This window comes from Thunnus thynnus, chromosome 3, assembly GCF_963924715.1.
Source record: "Thunnus thynnus chromosome 3, fThuThy2.1, whole genome shotgun sequence".
In the NCBI taxonomy this organism is placed as follows: domain Eukaryota; kingdom Metazoa; phylum Chordata; class Actinopteri; order Scombriformes; family Scombridae; genus Thunnus; species Thunnus thynnus.
In genome coordinates, this window is record NC_089519.1 from 23,794,315 (window position 1) to 23,813,246 (window position 18,932).

Consider the following 18,932-nt stretch of genomic DNA (forward strand, 5'->3'; position numbering starts at 1 on the left):
ACACACACACACACAGTGCGGGCAGCCATCTGAAACCGAGCTTTAATAACTGTCATCAATACTGATTTTCAGTGATCGTTATCCCAGACAACACCATCATTACACCCACACAGATTTGACTTGCGACATTACTGGGTAAACATTAAAATAATATTACTGTGAGTGTGAACCTGCTGTATAAATATAACTTGTATAACGTGCTGGAAGAAGTCAACAGACCTCAGAGCACCGTCATTATCTCTTCTGAGAGACACACTCGCGTTTGAAATGTGACTTGCAGAGTGGCAATTATGTGTAGAGGAAGCGAGAAAGCAAGTGTGTTGATGTAACTGAAGGTGCTTCTACATTCGTTTGTGTGTGTGTGTGTGTGTGTGTGTGTGTGTGTGTGTGTGTGTGTGTCGTTTCTTGAGGGAATGGTGAGTCACTCAATGTGGGGATGAAGTGTCATTTATAGACTCATTGTTTCAGGGTTATCTTCCTCTCTTGGCTTTGGCTTTAAACAATAATGACACACATTTATGTATCATTTTGAGCTGAATTCAATAAAAGCTGGTGAGGGTTTTTTTTTTTTCCATTTTGATGCCAAAACATGTCAAATCTTCTGGCCCTCACTCAAGGCTTTTTCAAGTAAAACAAAGAGCTTTTCTTTTACTTTATTTTTAAAGATTCCCTTCAGACATGTTTTAAGATAAATAAAAATATTTCATTTGTGTCTAATATGGTTTGTCTACCAAAAAAAAGTTAAATCATCTCATTAAACTATTTAAAATGACATCTTCTGTTTCTCCCTCATTGAAAAATCTAAAATCTATGAATATGGAAATATTTTTCATTTCAAAAGTTTTGCTGGACACAAGATGTTTCCTACTTCACCTGAAAGTCTATTCTCAGTAGGGCTTGGTATTGTTTAAAAAGTTACCATACCAGTGCCCTTAAAGTGATACCGATACTCCGATAGAGTACTTCATTCGATACCTTCTTTTCTACTTAATTCAATACCCATCATGTGAATGGAAGCATTCAGTTAAAATGCCACCACTCCTCCCCTTCCTAATGATTTTTACACAAATACATTTTGAAAGTGTTTAAATTATTGACATATTTATTAAATCACTGTACAAAACTGAACAATGAAGTATTATCAGCTCAGACTGTATGGTTTGTAGCTGCTGCAGTAGTGGGCCAATCACACGTCGCTTTAAATTGAAGAAGGCTTGCGGTGATTGGCTGCCAGCAAAACCATACAAAAAGTCATTTTTTTCCAGATCTGGGTACAAAAAGGATCAGATGCAGGTATCATTTGACTGGAGACGTTTCAATACTACTTGGTACTGTTATTTCGGTCGATACCATAAAGATATCGAGTACCAATATCCAGCCCTAATTCTCAGTGTTTGTGCACTGGAGGCTTCAAGTTTCCACATCACACTTGTGTAAGTTGCATACTGGACCACGATTGGCTCCAAACTAGTTGTGATGTCACAAATGAAGCTCACACACCCTTTAAACTCAGATTTAAGGTGAACAGAGAAAAACCATCCCCCTTTCAGATGATGAATGTGAAACTCTGCATGTACATTATTCTGCACAATGAAGCTCAAACATCCAAATAAAGTAGCAATAAACAAAACACATTTTTGAGTGGAGGTTGACTTGAAGTTTTTTCAAGATTCAATGAGCATTAATGCTCTCTTTCAGTTGTATATTACAATCTGGATTAGTTTTTGCTGAAATACTTTGCTCAAGAGCATCTTAGTGGTGCGTAATGAAGAAGCAGTGCATGCACTCATTAGTTCTCTGCCAATCCAGAGATCAAATCCTGGCAGACCTTAGACTATACACTAAATCTCAAACACGTAAATACAGCAGCTGTTAAACACTCCTCAATGACAGATAATCTCAGGTAAATATTATTACCTTTAAGTGAAGACTGAATTCACCAAAAAATGTTATTCAGCAATTCAATAAATTCATTAAAATATACAAAGAAATAAACATTTTATGGCACATTTATAATGTTTTTTTACATAGTTGTGATCAGGGAGAAAGCTCAATTATATAAGCAGTGAATAAATACTATTATTTGCTGATATCTGGTGTTTAATAAAAGGTAATCCAAGGCTAAACAGGATGAATGTCAAGAGAGAAAGGAGGGAGACAAAAACACAAAAACTAATGGATGACGACAAACCATTGACTCAACTGACAGGATGATGAGACTGGATCTGACGTGATGAGATTTAGAGCATATGTGTGGTTATAGCTTTCAAATAAGGTGCAGCAACTAACGTTTTGACATAAATCATGCTAGTGTATTGCTAAGACTGTGCGCTCTAGACCTCCAGATCAGGATAAAAAACAAATTCTAGTAGCAGGTGAGATTAACTAATGAGTGAGGACAGGATCACTTCTTATGGGTGTGAAAATTATTGCAAGAGGGAATTCAAAGAAAGGACTGAGCACATTGAGTCTTTCACACTTTCTCATGGTTCCTGTGCAGAGCTTTAGGTGGTCTGGCAGGCGAACACTGTAACCGAGAGGAGCACCGAGACTGTCAGTAATACTGAGAATAGAAGCTCACTTATTTACTTCTAAAGGACGGAGGATTCTTGTCTTTACTGATAGTACTATTAAAATGTCTACTTCTGTTACTCTACTGATTTCCTCTGTATGCTGATCAGTTTAACTGTCTTTCCGTTAATTGTAAAAACAATAGTGAGAGTGCTAATATAAAAAATAAGGCAAGTTTACTTGTATAGCACCTTTCAACAAGACGATTCAAAGTGCTTTACATTAAACATAAAAGGTATTAAGACAAGTTTTTAAAAAAGACACGTTTATATAGGATTTAAAAGAGAAAAAATAAAATAGAAAAAGATTAAGAAAAATTACAGTGCAGTTCAAGATATGAGTAAAGAGATCAATGTGCATATGTGTGGAGAGGAAAACGGCCTAGTGCACTCATTACCTAAATAATAAACATACATAAATATAAAAAGTCAGTGTTAAAAAAATTTGATCACAAAACCAAAATGAAAGCCTTTTTCAAATATGCTCTAAAGGACTTTAAGGGCAAAGGAATTTTAACCCAATGAGAATAGAATAAATTTGAATTCCTGTATCCACTTGGAAAATGGACCTCTGGTTGTGATGGATGACTGTCTGGTTGAGTGAGAGTTAATCTGTGAGTTTGTTTCAAAATGAAATGATCTGCAATGAATAAATAGTCCCAAATTTAATTTCATAAAAGGCAGCGGCAAACAGAAACAGTACCAGTACCAGCCCTTGAAATAACATGAAAACACACCAGTAATAACATATATGTCTTGTCATGGTGCCATAAAGCAATGCTCTCACAATCCCATCATATCATTCAGCAAAAGCTCCCATCAGTCATGTCGTGCGTGCAGTTATTCATCCTCCATCTTTGTCTCATCATCATCACCATCATGTATCCCAATGCTCTCAAACTCTGGCACGCTTTCCTCACACGCACGGTGCCAGCTGGCCAACCCCTCCCCTCCTCACTCCCTCCTTTCCTCCCCCGTTTACTGAGTGGTACATGGATGGATCGGAGTGTGCACACATCTCCCCAGCTTCAGACTCATCCCTGTTGTTACATAAGAGCCATGCAAAGGCTTACAAATCAGATTATAATAGCCACGAGCCACACACTCAGAGAGGATAGAGGTCAGTGAAGCAACATGGCCAACCAGTGGAATGATGCTGGCAGGAGTCTGGACAGAGGAAACGCTGGCACCCTGTCCCGTCTGGGTGCTCGTCCAATCAGCCTGAGCTTGACATCTACCTGTCGTACAGGATGAAGCTCAGCAGCAAGTTTAGGGTTCCACTTTTAGGCTGTGTAGACTATTGTCATTGGTTGTTTCTCAGTGGTTTTGTACCTTTGAATCTTGTCCCTACTAATTCTGCCCCAGGCCTTGATGCTCTGCAGGATTACTGTCATCCTGAAACAGCTGCAGTTGGAGCAAGAACCAACCACCCCCACGTTCAATCTGAATGCCAGGATTTAAAAATAACAAATGGATTTTTCCTTGATTCCACGAGAGCATGGGTCGATACTTAGGACAGCTAGTACATTTAAAGGTTTGCTCCTAAATAAGTTTTTAATATCCATACACATTTGGGTCCTTGTGGTGATACAGTGTGTCCTTAGAAATCCTGGTCAGCTGAGTGTCGAGGTTTAACCGTTGCAGCTAATGTAGTCAGGCGTATTGTTGAGTCACAGTCCAGCAGTGAATGCACTTGGCGCAGTGTTGCATGAGAAATGCGACAATGAGAACAGCAAGGCCCTGAGAGTATTTGGAGGTGAGAAGAGGAAACGAAAAAAGGGAGTCTTAAAGACAAAAGTGGAAGGGAAAGGCAGAAAACAAGCTGAAAAAGAAGACTATACAAAGATCTTCTGGGCATTGTCATATTCCCAACTGAGCCATGCTTTTCTCCATACCTCTGTCCTCTTTTATCATCCTTTTTTCACAACATACTAGGTGAAAATGAGAGTTAAAAGGGGGAAAATATACCAGTGAAACCTGAGCACAGAATAAACGAGGGAGAACATATTTCCTCCTAGATCCTTCCCCACAGAGAGGGAAAAGGGCAGTTAGGGAGCAGATAGGTAAAGAAGGAGGGGAGGGGTGTTTTAATGCCACCAGGAAGAGTCAGATCCTCCTGTTATTGTCCAGCAGCAGGGGCTGTCCTACTAATAGCCTCACTAATCACTCTTGTCATTTTTAATCTCCCTCTTCCACCCTGGGCGTATTTTAAGCAGGGGCCTCCGTGTGCCCGGCCGGGATTAGACTAGTGAGCAGGAAAGGAGGGAGGAGGTGTGGGAGGCATGGGGGAGGGAGGAGAGCAGAGGCAGCACGCTCACATTGGGCGCCATGTGACCAATGCTAATACTAACAGTACAGCTGTGAATGCTAACAGTACTGGATAGTACAAAGATACACCAACCGATGATGTCTTTTGGGGTTTTTTTAACTGAAGAGGTGCGAACAAGCTGAGAAATGTCTCTCAGCAGTAAAGGAAAAGGTTTTGCATTATTACAGTGTGAACAATGTGGGTGGTGTGTGGATGGACTTTGTATTCATTTATATATCCATATCCATCCAACATATAAACCCATATTAAATTTGTAAATGAAAGCCATCCTGTTATTATGCTTTTTTAAATCCCATATGGCTTTGTCTTGATGTATGACAGAAATACATTTTAACCATTGTATTCTGGTACAAAATTCAATTTATAAACTACTAATTTGCAGCGGAAAACACATTTTTGAGAGAAATGTAATGCTTGCTGATTTACATTTTTATCAGCACACTGAGAAAATGTCAGACATTCACTGACAACATATCTCATTTGTTTTCCCTACAGCATAAACTCACAGCAACTAAAGCATGATTTAACATCTGCATGGCTGCGTTTAGGCAACTACAGTATTTGGCTAATGTCCATCCACCCAAACTGCCTGACTACGAGATTCAACAAAACATTAAATTGAAAAAAAGTTGCCAGCGATACGATCATACATTTCCTTCAAAAATGTAATTAACAAAACAAATTAGTAGGCTAGTATATAAACATAGTTTCTAGGAGACAGGGTTGTTATATTCTGTAAGTAACATTCTTAAAAATTCACAAAAAGGCAACTAAATACATTTTTAAAAAAGACAAACTGAATAAAGAAATGAGGAAATTATTGATGGTGCCCAGTCTATCCATATATTATTTAAGTCATTGCTTTGTACTTCTTGTGTTGGGGAATAAGCCGGATAGTCTTTTTAATCACTGCGTTTTTAAAACACACAGCAAATTTTCATATACGTCTGCATATTTTTCCCTTTTCTTCCCTCTGTCCTTCAGCAAAACATAGCAGGGAATATACCAATTAAAGCAAAAAGAAATATTATATTACAAGTGTTAAAACTGCTACTTGTTTTACTATTGTTTTACTTTTGGAAGTTCTTTTTTGTAGGATTTGATTTAAGCAATCCAGATGTTCAGAGAAACACATGAACAGATGTATAAACATGAAAACAGATAGGCTAACATCCTGTGTGTGCATGTGTGGATACGATGCTGTGCAGTAGTATTGATCACACCGTGTTCTGCAGCGAGTAGCGAAATCTAATCCCCAACTTCCGTTTAAAAGCAGTAGCAGCAGATACTTTATGTGTCACAGTGTGTCTCCGGCCGGTTTCCTCGTCAGCCATTTAATAGTATTAGTAGCTCAGGGTGTCGTACACAGGTGTAAAACCCTGCTGTTTAAACTCTGCTGTGCTGTTTGCCAAGAGTGTTTTCATTAATCTGTTTGGACAGCTCTCCTTATAGAAAAGAAATACCCTTGGCTTGCAGCTGAATTGTCACTCCTGATTAAATATAGCAGAGAAGGATCCAATACCTGGTAATGGTTTGTTATTTTTGGGACAGTAGGAGAAATTACAACATCTATCAGTGTCGGATAAAACCACAGAAGTTTGGAACAAGTCATTCCTCAAATCATCAGGCCAAATACAAATGCTTTCCATTAAAATCTATATTATTAGAGTATTTTTGACCTTTTTTAATTTTAGATTAAGTGGTGTCTGATATGAGTAAATACTTGGTTGAGGAATTTCAGTCAGATCCGTTTGGGCTTGCAGAAATCTTGCGTAAGTTTTTTTCTTCATAACAGCAAAATGCATGTGAGCAAAATCCCTCTCAGCTGTAAATCCACTGCAAGTTGACCTGTTATGTCATGCTGGTTTTCAGCTTTACTACACCTCACTTTTGTCACCTGGGGCCCTGCGAACACTGATGCACTCTCAAAATCTCTGCTGTGAGATCACGCCAGGACACGTCGTGCTGTCTGACCCCTTGTGATGATGCAAGAGATTTTGGGACGATAGAGGGAGGAAGGACACCCTGTCTGGAGCTTTTGGCAAGATTTATGAGCTATTTTCCTCTCCCCGTGTAGCATATTTAATCTGGTCAGATGTGCCTGACGTGGGTGCAGGTTGGAGAGAAATGGCGTGTGAGGAGAGAGACCTAAAGCTATGAACTACACCCGAAGGTTTATAGTTAGTAGCCTATTATAGTTGAATGTTCCCTTTTTTAATTTTACCTGATCTTGTTATTCATTAAGGATTTTAGTGATAGCAATGTCGGTCCACCACTTCACTTCGGTCCAGACAGAAATATCTCAACAGCTATTAAATGGGTTGTCATGAAATTTTATAGAGACGTTTATTGTCTCCAGAGGATGAATCCTACTCTGGTGATCCCCTGACTTTTCCTCTCGCACCACCATGTGGATAACATTTGTGGTTTTGAGTGAAATGTCTTAACAACTATTGGATGGATTGTCATGAAATTTTGTTTATACATTCATCTTTTCCTCAAGATGAGCTGCAATTATTTTGATGTTCCCTTAACTTCATATAGCGCGACCAATGGGTCAAAATGTCAACAACATTCCCATCAGCCTCAGCTGTTCTTTGTGTTTAAACCAGGAGTTTTCAAAGTCTGAGACTGGGCCTCCCCTCAGACAAAGCTTGGAAAAAGACGGCCCCTCACCCCCTCTTAGTTTACTTGCTTAGTTTCATTCAATTCCTTGATGCCTATGGGATCATGATTATGTTATTTGATCCTATAGACACTCAACAGTTGAGCCAAGATAGCCGGATATTGCTATTTGACATAACTTCAGACTACACCAAATACATAAAAAAGGTCTGTTTGAAGGCATTTATTTGTTTCTGACTCTGGGAAAGTGGGAAAAACAGTAAAATTCCCCAAAACTACTGTATCTCTAAACTCTAAACTCTCTAACCATATGACACACATTTAGGCTATTCTATGTGTTCTCCCTTTGATAACTAATGTAATTTTTTTTCACCTCCATTGACTGAGCTTCCCCTGAAACTGTTTGGAGCCCCTCTGGGGAGGCTGAACATGGTAAACATTATACCTGCTAACCATGTTAGCTTGTTGACAAAAGGATTTAGCTCAAAGCACTACTGTGACTATTGGATTTCTTCAAATATTGCAACTGAATATTTTCTAACATGTTCTACTAATGTGTGCCTTCTCATTGTGAAAGTGTGAATGAAACTCACACATTCACATTGTCATTGTGAGCATGTTAATATGCTGATGTTAGCATTTAGTTCAAAGCCTCACTTACACTTCTTTTACCTGGTCTTGTTATTCTTGTTTGTTTTATTTTGTCCACCTTATGTTAATGATTACACTTGATTGAATTGACGAAGTTTGGGGGGTTTTGTACTGGAGAAACCGTTTGACTTCTTTCCTCCAATGCACATATCCATTTAGTTTTAGTGTTGTTTGTCTTTTACAATGATTTAGAGCTGCAACTATTAGTTGATTAATCGTTGCCAAGTATTAAAATAATCCCCAACTATTTTCATGATCGATTAATCATTTTGAGTCATTTTTTAAGAAGAAAGATTTCAAATTCTCTGGTTCTAGCCTTTCAAATGTGAATATTTTCTGGTTTCTTTAGTCCTCTATGATAGTAAACTGAATATCTTTGGGTTGTGGGCTGTTGGTCGGGACAAAACTAGACATTTGAGGGCGTCACCTCAGTCTTTGGGAAACAGTGATCAAGATTTTTCACCTATTTCCAACCAACACGGAATCGAGCAATTGAGAAAAGAATTGACAGAATAAACCACAATGAAATTAATCATTAGTTGCAGCCCTACAATAATATGTTAAATGAAATGATGTCAAAGTAGCCCTAGAATACAAAGGTGGCAGTGTTTTAGAAATAACCCAGCCAGAGCTCTGCAGTGAAACCTTATCCCTGCATTGCCTCTTTGTCCAGAGGCGTCACGACTCAGAAACATTTGCATGTATCAGCACCGTGCACGACAGCCTTCACTACCACTACGAGTGCGTGTGCTCTCTGTGTGACGTCACAGGTTACATATCATCTACGCCACTGCTGTTGTTTCCCAGAAGCCAACTGCGCATTTTACTCAGCCCTGTAAGGTTCACTTCACATTGCTGCCGTTACTGCTGCTCAGTTCACCTTGTCGTGTCCTTTCCCTGCAGGAAGAACAAGGAAGTGGAGTGCGAGGGCTGAGTGGGTGATGGGTGATGAAAGAAAAGGATGAGGTTGGTTGTTGAGAGAGGGAAAGATTAAGGGGACAAAGAGATCAGTTATGTGTGAAAACACAGTGACATTGCTGGTTCCCCAAGGGGGTTTTAGTTCGCTGGTTCCCTGGCCACTAGGTGAGATTGGTGGCTCAGGTCACATTTACATAGTATGCTGTAAGTCACCGGGAGTTAAGGATCAATCATCAGTCAGTTGGTTATTGTCTGTGACATGCCATATAGTCCTTTAGTGATTCCCAGCATGTTTATGTGTGCCTGTGTTCATGCGTGTGAGGGCTTTCTGGCATGCATCGCCCCTTCATCGCTGCATTAAGTTGCTGTCTCCTCAGCTTGCAGCCATTAAAGTACAACGTTGTCTCTGTCTTTGCTCTCCACTTTGCAAATGTCTGGGGGTTGAACATGCGTTGACAGCCGCACCGCTCCACTTATTCAAAACAGCCACCAACAGTTGTTTTATTCATTCAGTTGCTCTTCCCCTGCCAAGCTATACGCAGGTCCCCACAGGCACCCTTGACTGAGTTGTTTTTCATCCATTTAGCCCAAGAAATAACTAACTTCTATAGACTCCCTCTCTCCATAACAACTAAGCCTAAAAACAAACACAGATATGGTTGAATTTAGAGCTCTGCATGTAGTGGTAGGTGAGTGTCCGCATCATCCAAACCCACCTTCAACGTCCTTAATACAGTGGCTTTCAAACTTGGTCCTCAAAACTCAAAATACTGCTGGTCAGGGATCAGATGTATAAACCAAGAACTCACTGGTATGAAGTACCAATACATTGCATTTCTGTTCAGCTGAGTACTATTACTTATTACTCACTACTGCCACTTTCTAATGCATGTAAGTATTCATTGTGTAGCTATTGTTCATGTTTCCTGCTCAAACAAGCCATAAGTGGAGTGAAAATGTGCAGCTGTGTGAGCCACGATATGTGGTCTAGTTTAGTCGGAAACCTGCTGGAGAAGATTTCTGATGGCTCCTCCTAAATTATCTGTCCATAAATGGCCTGTACACAGCCTGGCAGGTATCAAGGGTTATGTTTTTTTGTTTTTTTTTCTTTTGTGCACATTTCTTTTAGTATTTTTAGATTTTTTTAACTCACCTAATTTGTCACCTAAAGTACATCTGATGTGTGGAAAATAACTCTATAGATACAATATTTTTAGTTATTTCTACCCTGAAATTAATTATTGTTATGCAGTTAATAACTCTAAATGCTGCATGTGCATGTTAAACAGGCTGCTTGTTTACAATGGTGGCACCTTTTCTATTCCAATGCAAGCACATGTGTAAAATTCTTTGTACATTCAAGGCGATTATGGACTCAGAACTAAGAAAACATCTTCTCTTCCCTTTATAAAACCCTCCATACAAGGAATTGCTCTGTTTATCTTAAAGCTGTTACACCTGAGTCTGTTAAACCTGGTTTAGACATGAACACTAATCACCATCATGGATCAGAATATCAGACTAATTGACTATGTAGAGAAAGAATAATTGTCAGTATTCAGTATAACGGCAGAAAAACAGTGACTGCATCATTAAACTCAGTCGTTACAAACTACTATACGTTATGAGCCTTCGCTTTGAAAAGATTAAAGCTCCAAAACAACATTTGTGTCAAATTCCCTCTTTGATGTTATCCTTCTCTTTGTCAATTCAGAATACATGATGATGTTCAGATGACTCATTAAAGCTTGTGTGTGCTTGGTAGCTTCATTTTTTACAAATATAAATTCCACTTTCTGAAACCAGGTAAGAGTCACATGTAACTGCCTTCTTACAGCAGCCCAGGTTTAAAATTGTACAGTATGTGATTAGATGGCCAGGATCAACACCAGAAGTGTTGCTACCTACATCGCTTGTGTTGGCACAGCTGTGGCTAACAAGCACACACCAACACATAGATTAACCTTAACACACACACACACACACACACACACATATATATATATATATATATATATATATAAACATATGTGACATGCACACACTTCCATCTTAGAAGCTTGGTTCATCATCCTCTCCCAAGTGATGATGATTCATGAAGCATGAAGCAGGCATCCCCATTAGTCTTTGATCAGAGGAAAAGTAGTGAGAAGTAACAGGAAGTTATAGATATACATACATACACACACACACACATACACCATACCTGATAAGCCTGGTGCAGGCAGGTACCTGTTTCCATGGCAACCGACCGAAGGAGGATTTAAAGACATTGTAGTGATGTGTAGGTAAAAGTAATGACAGGAAATGTGGCTCACTGCTAGGCTTTCCACTATGTGTGTGTGTGTTTAGTATTTCTGTCAGAATACTGAGCTGTTTCACAAGTGGGATCAGAAGAGACTTTGCAAAGATGACTCATAGAACACCAATCCTCAGAAAGTCTTACATTGCATAAACTGTTGTCACAGGCTTAGTGCTGTAACACCCACCCACCCATCCCCTTTGCTCTGTCTGTCACAGATCACCCCTCTGTGTTTTACCCCAGGAAATATGCATCTTTACTTTTATTGTCTTTGTTCCATCTTCTGGGGCAGGGCTTGAAAGATACATACGTCATTTCCCTCAAAAAAGTTGGGATGTATAAAAACAAACTTGATGGGAGAATGTGCGCACCTGTACGGAAACTCTGACCCATGCATACGAGCATTTTGGAGACAGGAGAAACTAGCGAGATGGTGAGGTGGTGATTGTATAATGATTGCTCTCACACATTTAATGTCACTTCATATCAAGTTAATTATAGATCCACTTTAACATTAGCACCTTTCAATTTTAAAAGATATCAACAAACTCAAATGTTAACCAATTACATCTGTGATTTATTAATGAAACTATCAGTGATCCCCAGAGTGCAGAGGAGAGGTCCAGACTGTATGGTGTTCACAATGAAATGCCAGGATGTGGCAGGAAAGTCTGGCTCGCCTTTCTCCGATATTAAACCTAAATATACAGATCTTCACCTCAACTACGTTGTAGAAATCCAAGATGACATCAAAGAACTGCAGAACAGAGCACTAATAGAATTTTAATAATATTTTCTAATACTGTGCATATATCACCAAGTACGATTTTAGTTTTCATATAGTTTTTGTGTTTAAAATCGCTGCAGTAAACACACGACTGTGCTGTCAGGCGTACAGAGCACACTGGAGACACCGCAGTGGCTGCCACACGCACTCTCTGCCTTCCCCAGTCACCTCACTGGCACATCTTCACCACCTGCACTTATACATGGATTTTGTAAATTAGAGAAACATCTGTATGCTGGTTTTGGAGTATATATAATTGAATAGTGTTTTTTGTTTGTTTTTTAGATATTGAGTGTGTGGTCTCATCATGTGTGTGTCTATATACAGTAGATGCTTAACAAATACCAAGCCCCTGTGCCTCCACTAGTCTATACACTCACAGTGTGCAGCAGTGCACTTCTTGGTACCTCCACGTCTGACCAGCTGCTGCAGCCATCAGCCTCTCAAACGTTCTTCTGTTACTGTCGCCGTTCTCCACAGGAACAACATGTATATCGATACTCATGAAGGCGTTCGCATTGACTTTTTATAGTTAATTGTGGGAGTGTGTGTGTGGGGGAGGGGGGTTCAAGTTGATTGTGATTTATTAAGGGAGAAATTCATGCATTTGCGCGTGTGCACAGTTTGATGAATCTGATTATTTTTTGGTGCACGCCATTCCAGCTTTTGTGTGCAGGTACACTCGGTACAGATCCTACGCACTGTTTTATGAATGAGACCCCTGCTCTCTTTCAGGATCCTCACGTTCTGTCTTTGAAGAAACTGCAAATCTCACAGCCCATCTCCTATGACATTGTGAACATTTAAAAAACAGAAAATGTACAATTCACTAATTCTGTCAAAGAACTACATACAGCACACAGTGAGATTTTTCTTTTCTTTTACCGGAGGAAAGTGTTCATCCACTGACCTTAGCTTTCATGCTTTTCTTTACTTTAGTCACGCAATGTGTCGTTCCCTGAAAGCCTTTTTTCCTCCCTCCATCCATCCTGTGAGGGTCCATGTCTGGCCTCGTTGTGTCAGATTTCTGCCCCCTCAAGGTGTCTGGTGCCCGGTTACATCACAGACAGGAGCTGGATGGTGGCAGAGCTGGAAATATTATCAGCAGACAAACACAGAGGGGGAGAGGAAGGGCGTCCATAGGAGTTATTTCTGTGTTTATGTCTGTGCACGTGGATCTGTGCCATGCCTGAAGCTATAAGGTCCAACGCCTGCAGCTTATTGCTGGATCTTTCTCCAGCAGTGATGGAGAGTCTCTGCTTTTCTAATCAGTGACTTTGACATTGTCATGCAGGGGCTAACCCACTGCCTTTTGTTTGACTGAATTAAGAGGGTTGTGTTTTTTAAAATATGTTGGTACAAATATGTACAGTATGTTTGCTGTAAACTGTACATAAGTGTGTAGATGGCTCCCAATCTATGGGTTGCTGCCTCCATGGGTTTTCCAAAATAAATCTGAGAGGTTCAGAAATGATGAACAGGATATGAAAGAAGTAGCAACATATTTCTGCTACACATGTTATTTTTTGCTATTCTTCTACTTCTTGTGAAATACTACATATTTTTACTCTTTTATGCCTCTAAAATCTTCTAAATGAAACAACCTGAGAAGGAAAAATCACTCTGAATTTGCTCAGAACTCAGACATATGCAATCTGTAACAAAAGGTCACAAGTATTCCTTCATTTTAAAGGGTCACGTGCCAGTTAAAGATACTATTGCTCTAGAAAGTGTTAAACTATTTTATTAATAACACATTAATATCAGTATTATTCGATTAAAGATGACCGACACTGAGGTGAAGAGCACTATTTTCACAGCTGACTTTGTTATCTGTGAACACTGGCGTCATTACAGTGTACGGTGATGTTCTTCATGCTGTGTAATACTGACTAATGAAATGGCTTTCTCTTATGTAAAGCACAAGGTCACGCTGATATGTTGTTACTTGTTGTTTGACATTATCCTAATTGGAATGGAGAGGTTGTGGCCCAAAGATGATAAAGCAGAAAGAGGCTGCACATGGTGAGAGGGCAAACAACTCTCTCATTACAACATGTACATTAAGATACCATTTTAATGAACATGCCACTTCATGAATAATTTACTATAGAACAGCATAATCTGTCCTTTCTTTAAGTCTTGTTGGTTAAGATTTGGCAGCAAGGATGTAGTTTTGAATGAATAAATACAAATATAACATGAAAAACAAATCTTACATACCTGAATTTGTTAAAAACATATTTGAGTTTTCATGTGTAACACTTAAAAAGACAAAACATTTTAAGGTTGTTCCTTTGACAGATTCTTCTTTTTTCCTCATGTCACTTAAACGATGACTTTCATCATACTACATGGAATTTGTAGTATTTCATGTTTTCTCACTGCAGCATAATTTACTGCATGAAACTTATAAAACACTAAAGTCTAACATGTTTGTTTGTTTGTTTTGTAGAGAGTGAGCGAGAAAGTCGGAGGTGCAGAAGGAACAAAGCTTGATGATGACTTCACCGAAATGGAAAAGGCAAGACTGAACTCTTTTCATTGTCCCATTATTAGCTTGTTGGGAACTATACTGGAGATTATTACTAGATTTCTAGAAGATAAACAAACCCTGCAGGATCCACACAGATCTGTGCCGAAGCATCTTTGATCATTACGCTAACCGCTTCTGCTGTCACATCAAAAAACCACCATCATGTTATCATACAACCAACAGCTGATGGTTATAGAGGTCCACCAGTGTTCTCCTGCGTTATTAAACACATCCAACATGCTTGTGTCTCCCTACAGTTTTAGGGAAACACACTTTTGTCAGCAGTGTAAACTTTTGTCATTTAAGTCAGAAAGAATTGTCTGGTGAATGCGAGTCAAGTACTTGTCTTGAGAAAGACCAAGTGTGGTCAAAACATCAGTCATATAATAAAATCATTGAAACATGTTAGCATGTGGTCATCTTCACTTTGACACAACTTTTCTCATTAACCCATGGCTTCACCTTAAAGACATTTATATTCTTTCCAAAAACTGTTAAGCCATATTTTACTTATAAATTCCCACCTGAAATATGTTGCACAAGTCTTCACATTGAAATTGAATTTAAACTCAAATGTTGCAAGTTGGTTGAAAAAGTCAAATTGCCTGTTTACCTTGAACACTTTGAGAGTGTTGCATGAATGACTTTACAAGGCGAAACTTTTACAGTATACCTGCATAATACTGAAAGCTTCACAAGCTGGAGGGCACTGCTCAGACCACGAATGTACCCATGTTAATACATCAGTAAACTCATTTTTGAAAATCATTCAAATGATTTCTTTTCTAGAAATTCCTCTTTCACACTCAAACAAGTCAAATCTGGACAATTTCAGTAGAAATTTCCTTTTAACTCACAACATGGCAGCTGGACTTTTGTAGGAACAATATTTATCACAAAAAATGAATTACTCTTGTTTCTTTGTGAATGTAATTGTTTGCTCACAGACATCAGTCCCTGAATAACATATTGTATGTCTTTCAGTATAAATACAGTGCTTACATGTTTTAGCATCACTGTGTATTTGTCTATGTACTACTAGTATGTACTTTTGTATGTGTTTATATGTAAGTGGTGTAAAAATAGTGTGAAGCTGAGGGATGCAGGGCTGCAGGAGCTGGCGAGTCTCATCACACAGAAACAAGAACAAAAACAAGATCCCGGCCAGCTCTCAGCTCTGCACGTCTCCCTCTTACCACCACACTGCACAACAAAGCAACACTTCCTTCTATCTTTTTTTTCTCTTTGCTAGATAAAAAAATGTTTCAGTGCTGTATTATTTCTCTCATCCTCTCCCACAATATGCCAGCCATTAGAAATTTATGTTACTAGCCACATCCTCATCTTAACAGTTATTTCTGTACCTTCTTTTATTCTCTCCTTTCACATGTTGGTTTATGTTGTGTTACAGAGGATGGACACCACCTCTCGGGCCGTGATGGACATCATGACCAAGACCACTGAGTATCTGCAGCCAAACCCAGGTGACATAAACCAACTGGACAAGATGATACTATGTGCATGTGATGTTTTCAAGAATTTATTATTACACACGGATATACAAAGTCATCTACAAGAACATTCATCTTTTCATTTATTCCTGTACTAGTACACACATACTGTACAAAGAAGACAATAATGCATGTTGACAGTCACATTAAAATTTATAAACAACAGTACAACTGATGTATTATTAATTGTGAAAGTGCATTATTATTACAGTTCCATAATTTAATTATCCTGCAAATTGGGGTGCACCTTCCAGTCTCATTATTACATACTTTTTAGCCATGCTAGCAGCGGGGCGTAGTCCATCACTAGTGCTGGGCGATATGGTCAAAATCTAATATCACAATATTTTTAACCAAATACCTCAATATCGATATTGTGACAATATTGTAGGGATGCTTTCACAAAATATTTTACACAATGAGATTTTTGATAAATAATCATCAGTAATGTGGATATAATGACTAAGTGGGTAAAGGCAAATAATAGAACAGCTAGAACAGTCTGGTAAGTTCAGAAAATTACATCACTGTACTGTAATGCAGCCTTTAAAACCAGGAAAAGAAACACGTATTCCATATCACGATATTACGACATCCAAAATCTAAGACAATATCTAGTCCTATATCACGATATCGATATAATATCAATATATTTCCCAGCCCCATCCACCACTTTTGTCTTTGGTCCAGACTAAAATATCTCAACAACTGTTGGATGGATTGCCATGAAACTTTGTAGACATTCATGATCCCCAGTGGATGAATTCTGCTGACTTTGGTCATCCTCTGACTTTTTATCTAGCGCCATCATCAGGTCCAAATTTTTATTTGTCCAATGCTGTTATTTATGGTCATAAATCATAAATTGGTTTATGACCAATTACCTGCAAAACTAATGACATTCCCATCAACATCAACTTTACTTTGTGTTTAGTGCTAAGTAGCAAATGTTAGCATGCTAACATGCTAAATAAGCATGTTAGCATTGTCATTGTTAGTATGTTACTTTGTTTACGATAGCATTTAGCTCAAAGCACTGCTGTGCTAAAGTACATCCTCAAAGAGATGCTAGCATGTCTGTAGACTTTATTCTTTATACTGACTCAATGTTTATGTCTCACTACAGTATCATGGATGCTACTTGACCTTAATATTGCAACTAAATATTTTCTCACTTGTTCTACTACTGACTTAAAAAGAATGAAACTCACAATGACTTGACAAGTTCTGGCACCTCAAGCTTTCTGTTTTCCTGACAACAGAGTTAAAACTTCATTAAGCATTTAGCTCAGAGGTGTTTCATTTTATGTATGCCTTGTGTTTACAGCCACTAGAGCCAAGATGAGCATGATGAACTCCATGTCACGTATGCGAGGCCAGGAGAAGGGACCGGGCTACACACAGACTGAGACTATCCTGGGAGAGTCCATGCAGCGGTTTGGCAGGGAGCTCGGAGAGGAGTCTAATTTTGGTGAAGATCCTTGCATAAAAAGTCTTGCCTCAGAACGACTGAGAAGCACACTTTTTTTATAGAAAAATAAGAACAAGAACAAAGTGGCATAATTTTATTCCCTCAAGGACTCAGTAAAAATTTATGAAAAATATATGAGCCTGTTTTCCAGACAAGATGCCTACAGTTTGCTTTATTTAGTTCACAAGTGAAGGCATTAAAATGTCTTTTAAAGAGAAATACCCATCTTCAAAATCTACTGTAGAATGAGATAGTGATGGTGAAAAGGAAAACCTTATTATCAAATTTGATAATTTCTGCACTTTATGCTGACATTGAACTGTGTTATTGATGTGTCTCTGTGCTAAAATGTCTCTTTTTTTTCAGGCCTTGCTCTGATTGATGCTGGGGAAGCCATGCGTGAGCTGGGAGAGGTTAAGGACGCTCTGGACATGGAGGTCAAACAGAACTTCATTGATCCACTGCAGAACTTCCACGAAAAAGACCTCAAGGAGATTCAGGTACGACTACAGAGCCTGCAGGTGGAGCCAGCTGGTTCTCAGCAGCACTAATTCATCTGGGAACACCGATACACTACAGAAAATAATAAATAAATGCTTCTTTTGGTCATGGATTCAGATTTATTGTGTGGTCTTTTGCAGCATCACCTGAAGAAAATGGAGGGCCGTCGTCTGGACTTTGATTATAAGAAGAAGCGTCAGGGCAAGCTGACAGACGACGAGCTCAAACAAGCACTAGACAAATTCGACGAATCCAAGGACACTGCTGAGCAGAGCATGTTCAACTTGTTGGAGAGTGATGTAAGGATTATTTCCCCCTTAACTCTTGTCTGCTCGCTTTGTTAATAGCACTCACCATTGACACAGCCAGTCTCCAAATGAATGCTTACGTTGCACCGCGTCTGCTGGATGTGTAAATATACAATTGTTTGTAAACACCTTCACTATAGTCATTATATAAAGTGATAATTCTATATGTTGGAGTCAGTAGAAGCATTTCCATCCACCAGTTTTTATTTCACATTTTCAATTTGCACATAAAAAAACTTGAGTGGAAACAGCGAAAATTCGGAAAAATCTTGAAATGTTGCAAAAAGGTTTTACGCTTGACTGAGTTGGAAAAGCTAAATGTAAAAAAGTGAAGTGGAAACAGATTTAGCAATCGAATCATGATGTACATGAAGCATGAGACTTAAATGTCCACTTATGTTTCCGCTCTACAGACGAGATGCT

The 18,932-nt window shown here is 38.8% G+C and overlaps 1 protein-coding gene across 2 annotated transcripts in view; it reads left to right on the plus strand.

The window, feature by feature from the left end:
* sh3gl2a (SH3 domain containing GRB2 like 2a, endophilin A1) overlaps positions 1–18,932 on the plus strand; it is a 40,701-nt gene that overhangs the window by 15,451 nt on the left and 6,318 nt on the right. For both annotated transcript variants that reach the window (XM_067584874.1, XM_067584875.1), the window contains exons 2-6: positions 14,638–14,706; positions 16,130–16,202; positions 17,557–17,700; positions 18,067–18,200; positions 18,342–18,500. In XM_067584874.1, coding sequence (XP_067440975.1) covers positions 14,638–14,706; positions 16,130–16,202; positions 17,557–17,700; positions 18,067–18,200; positions 18,342–18,500 — 579 coding nt within the window. The remainder of the gene's footprint in view (positions 1–14,637; positions 14,707–16,129; positions 16,203–17,556; positions 17,701–18,066; positions 18,201–18,341; positions 18,501–18,932) is intronic.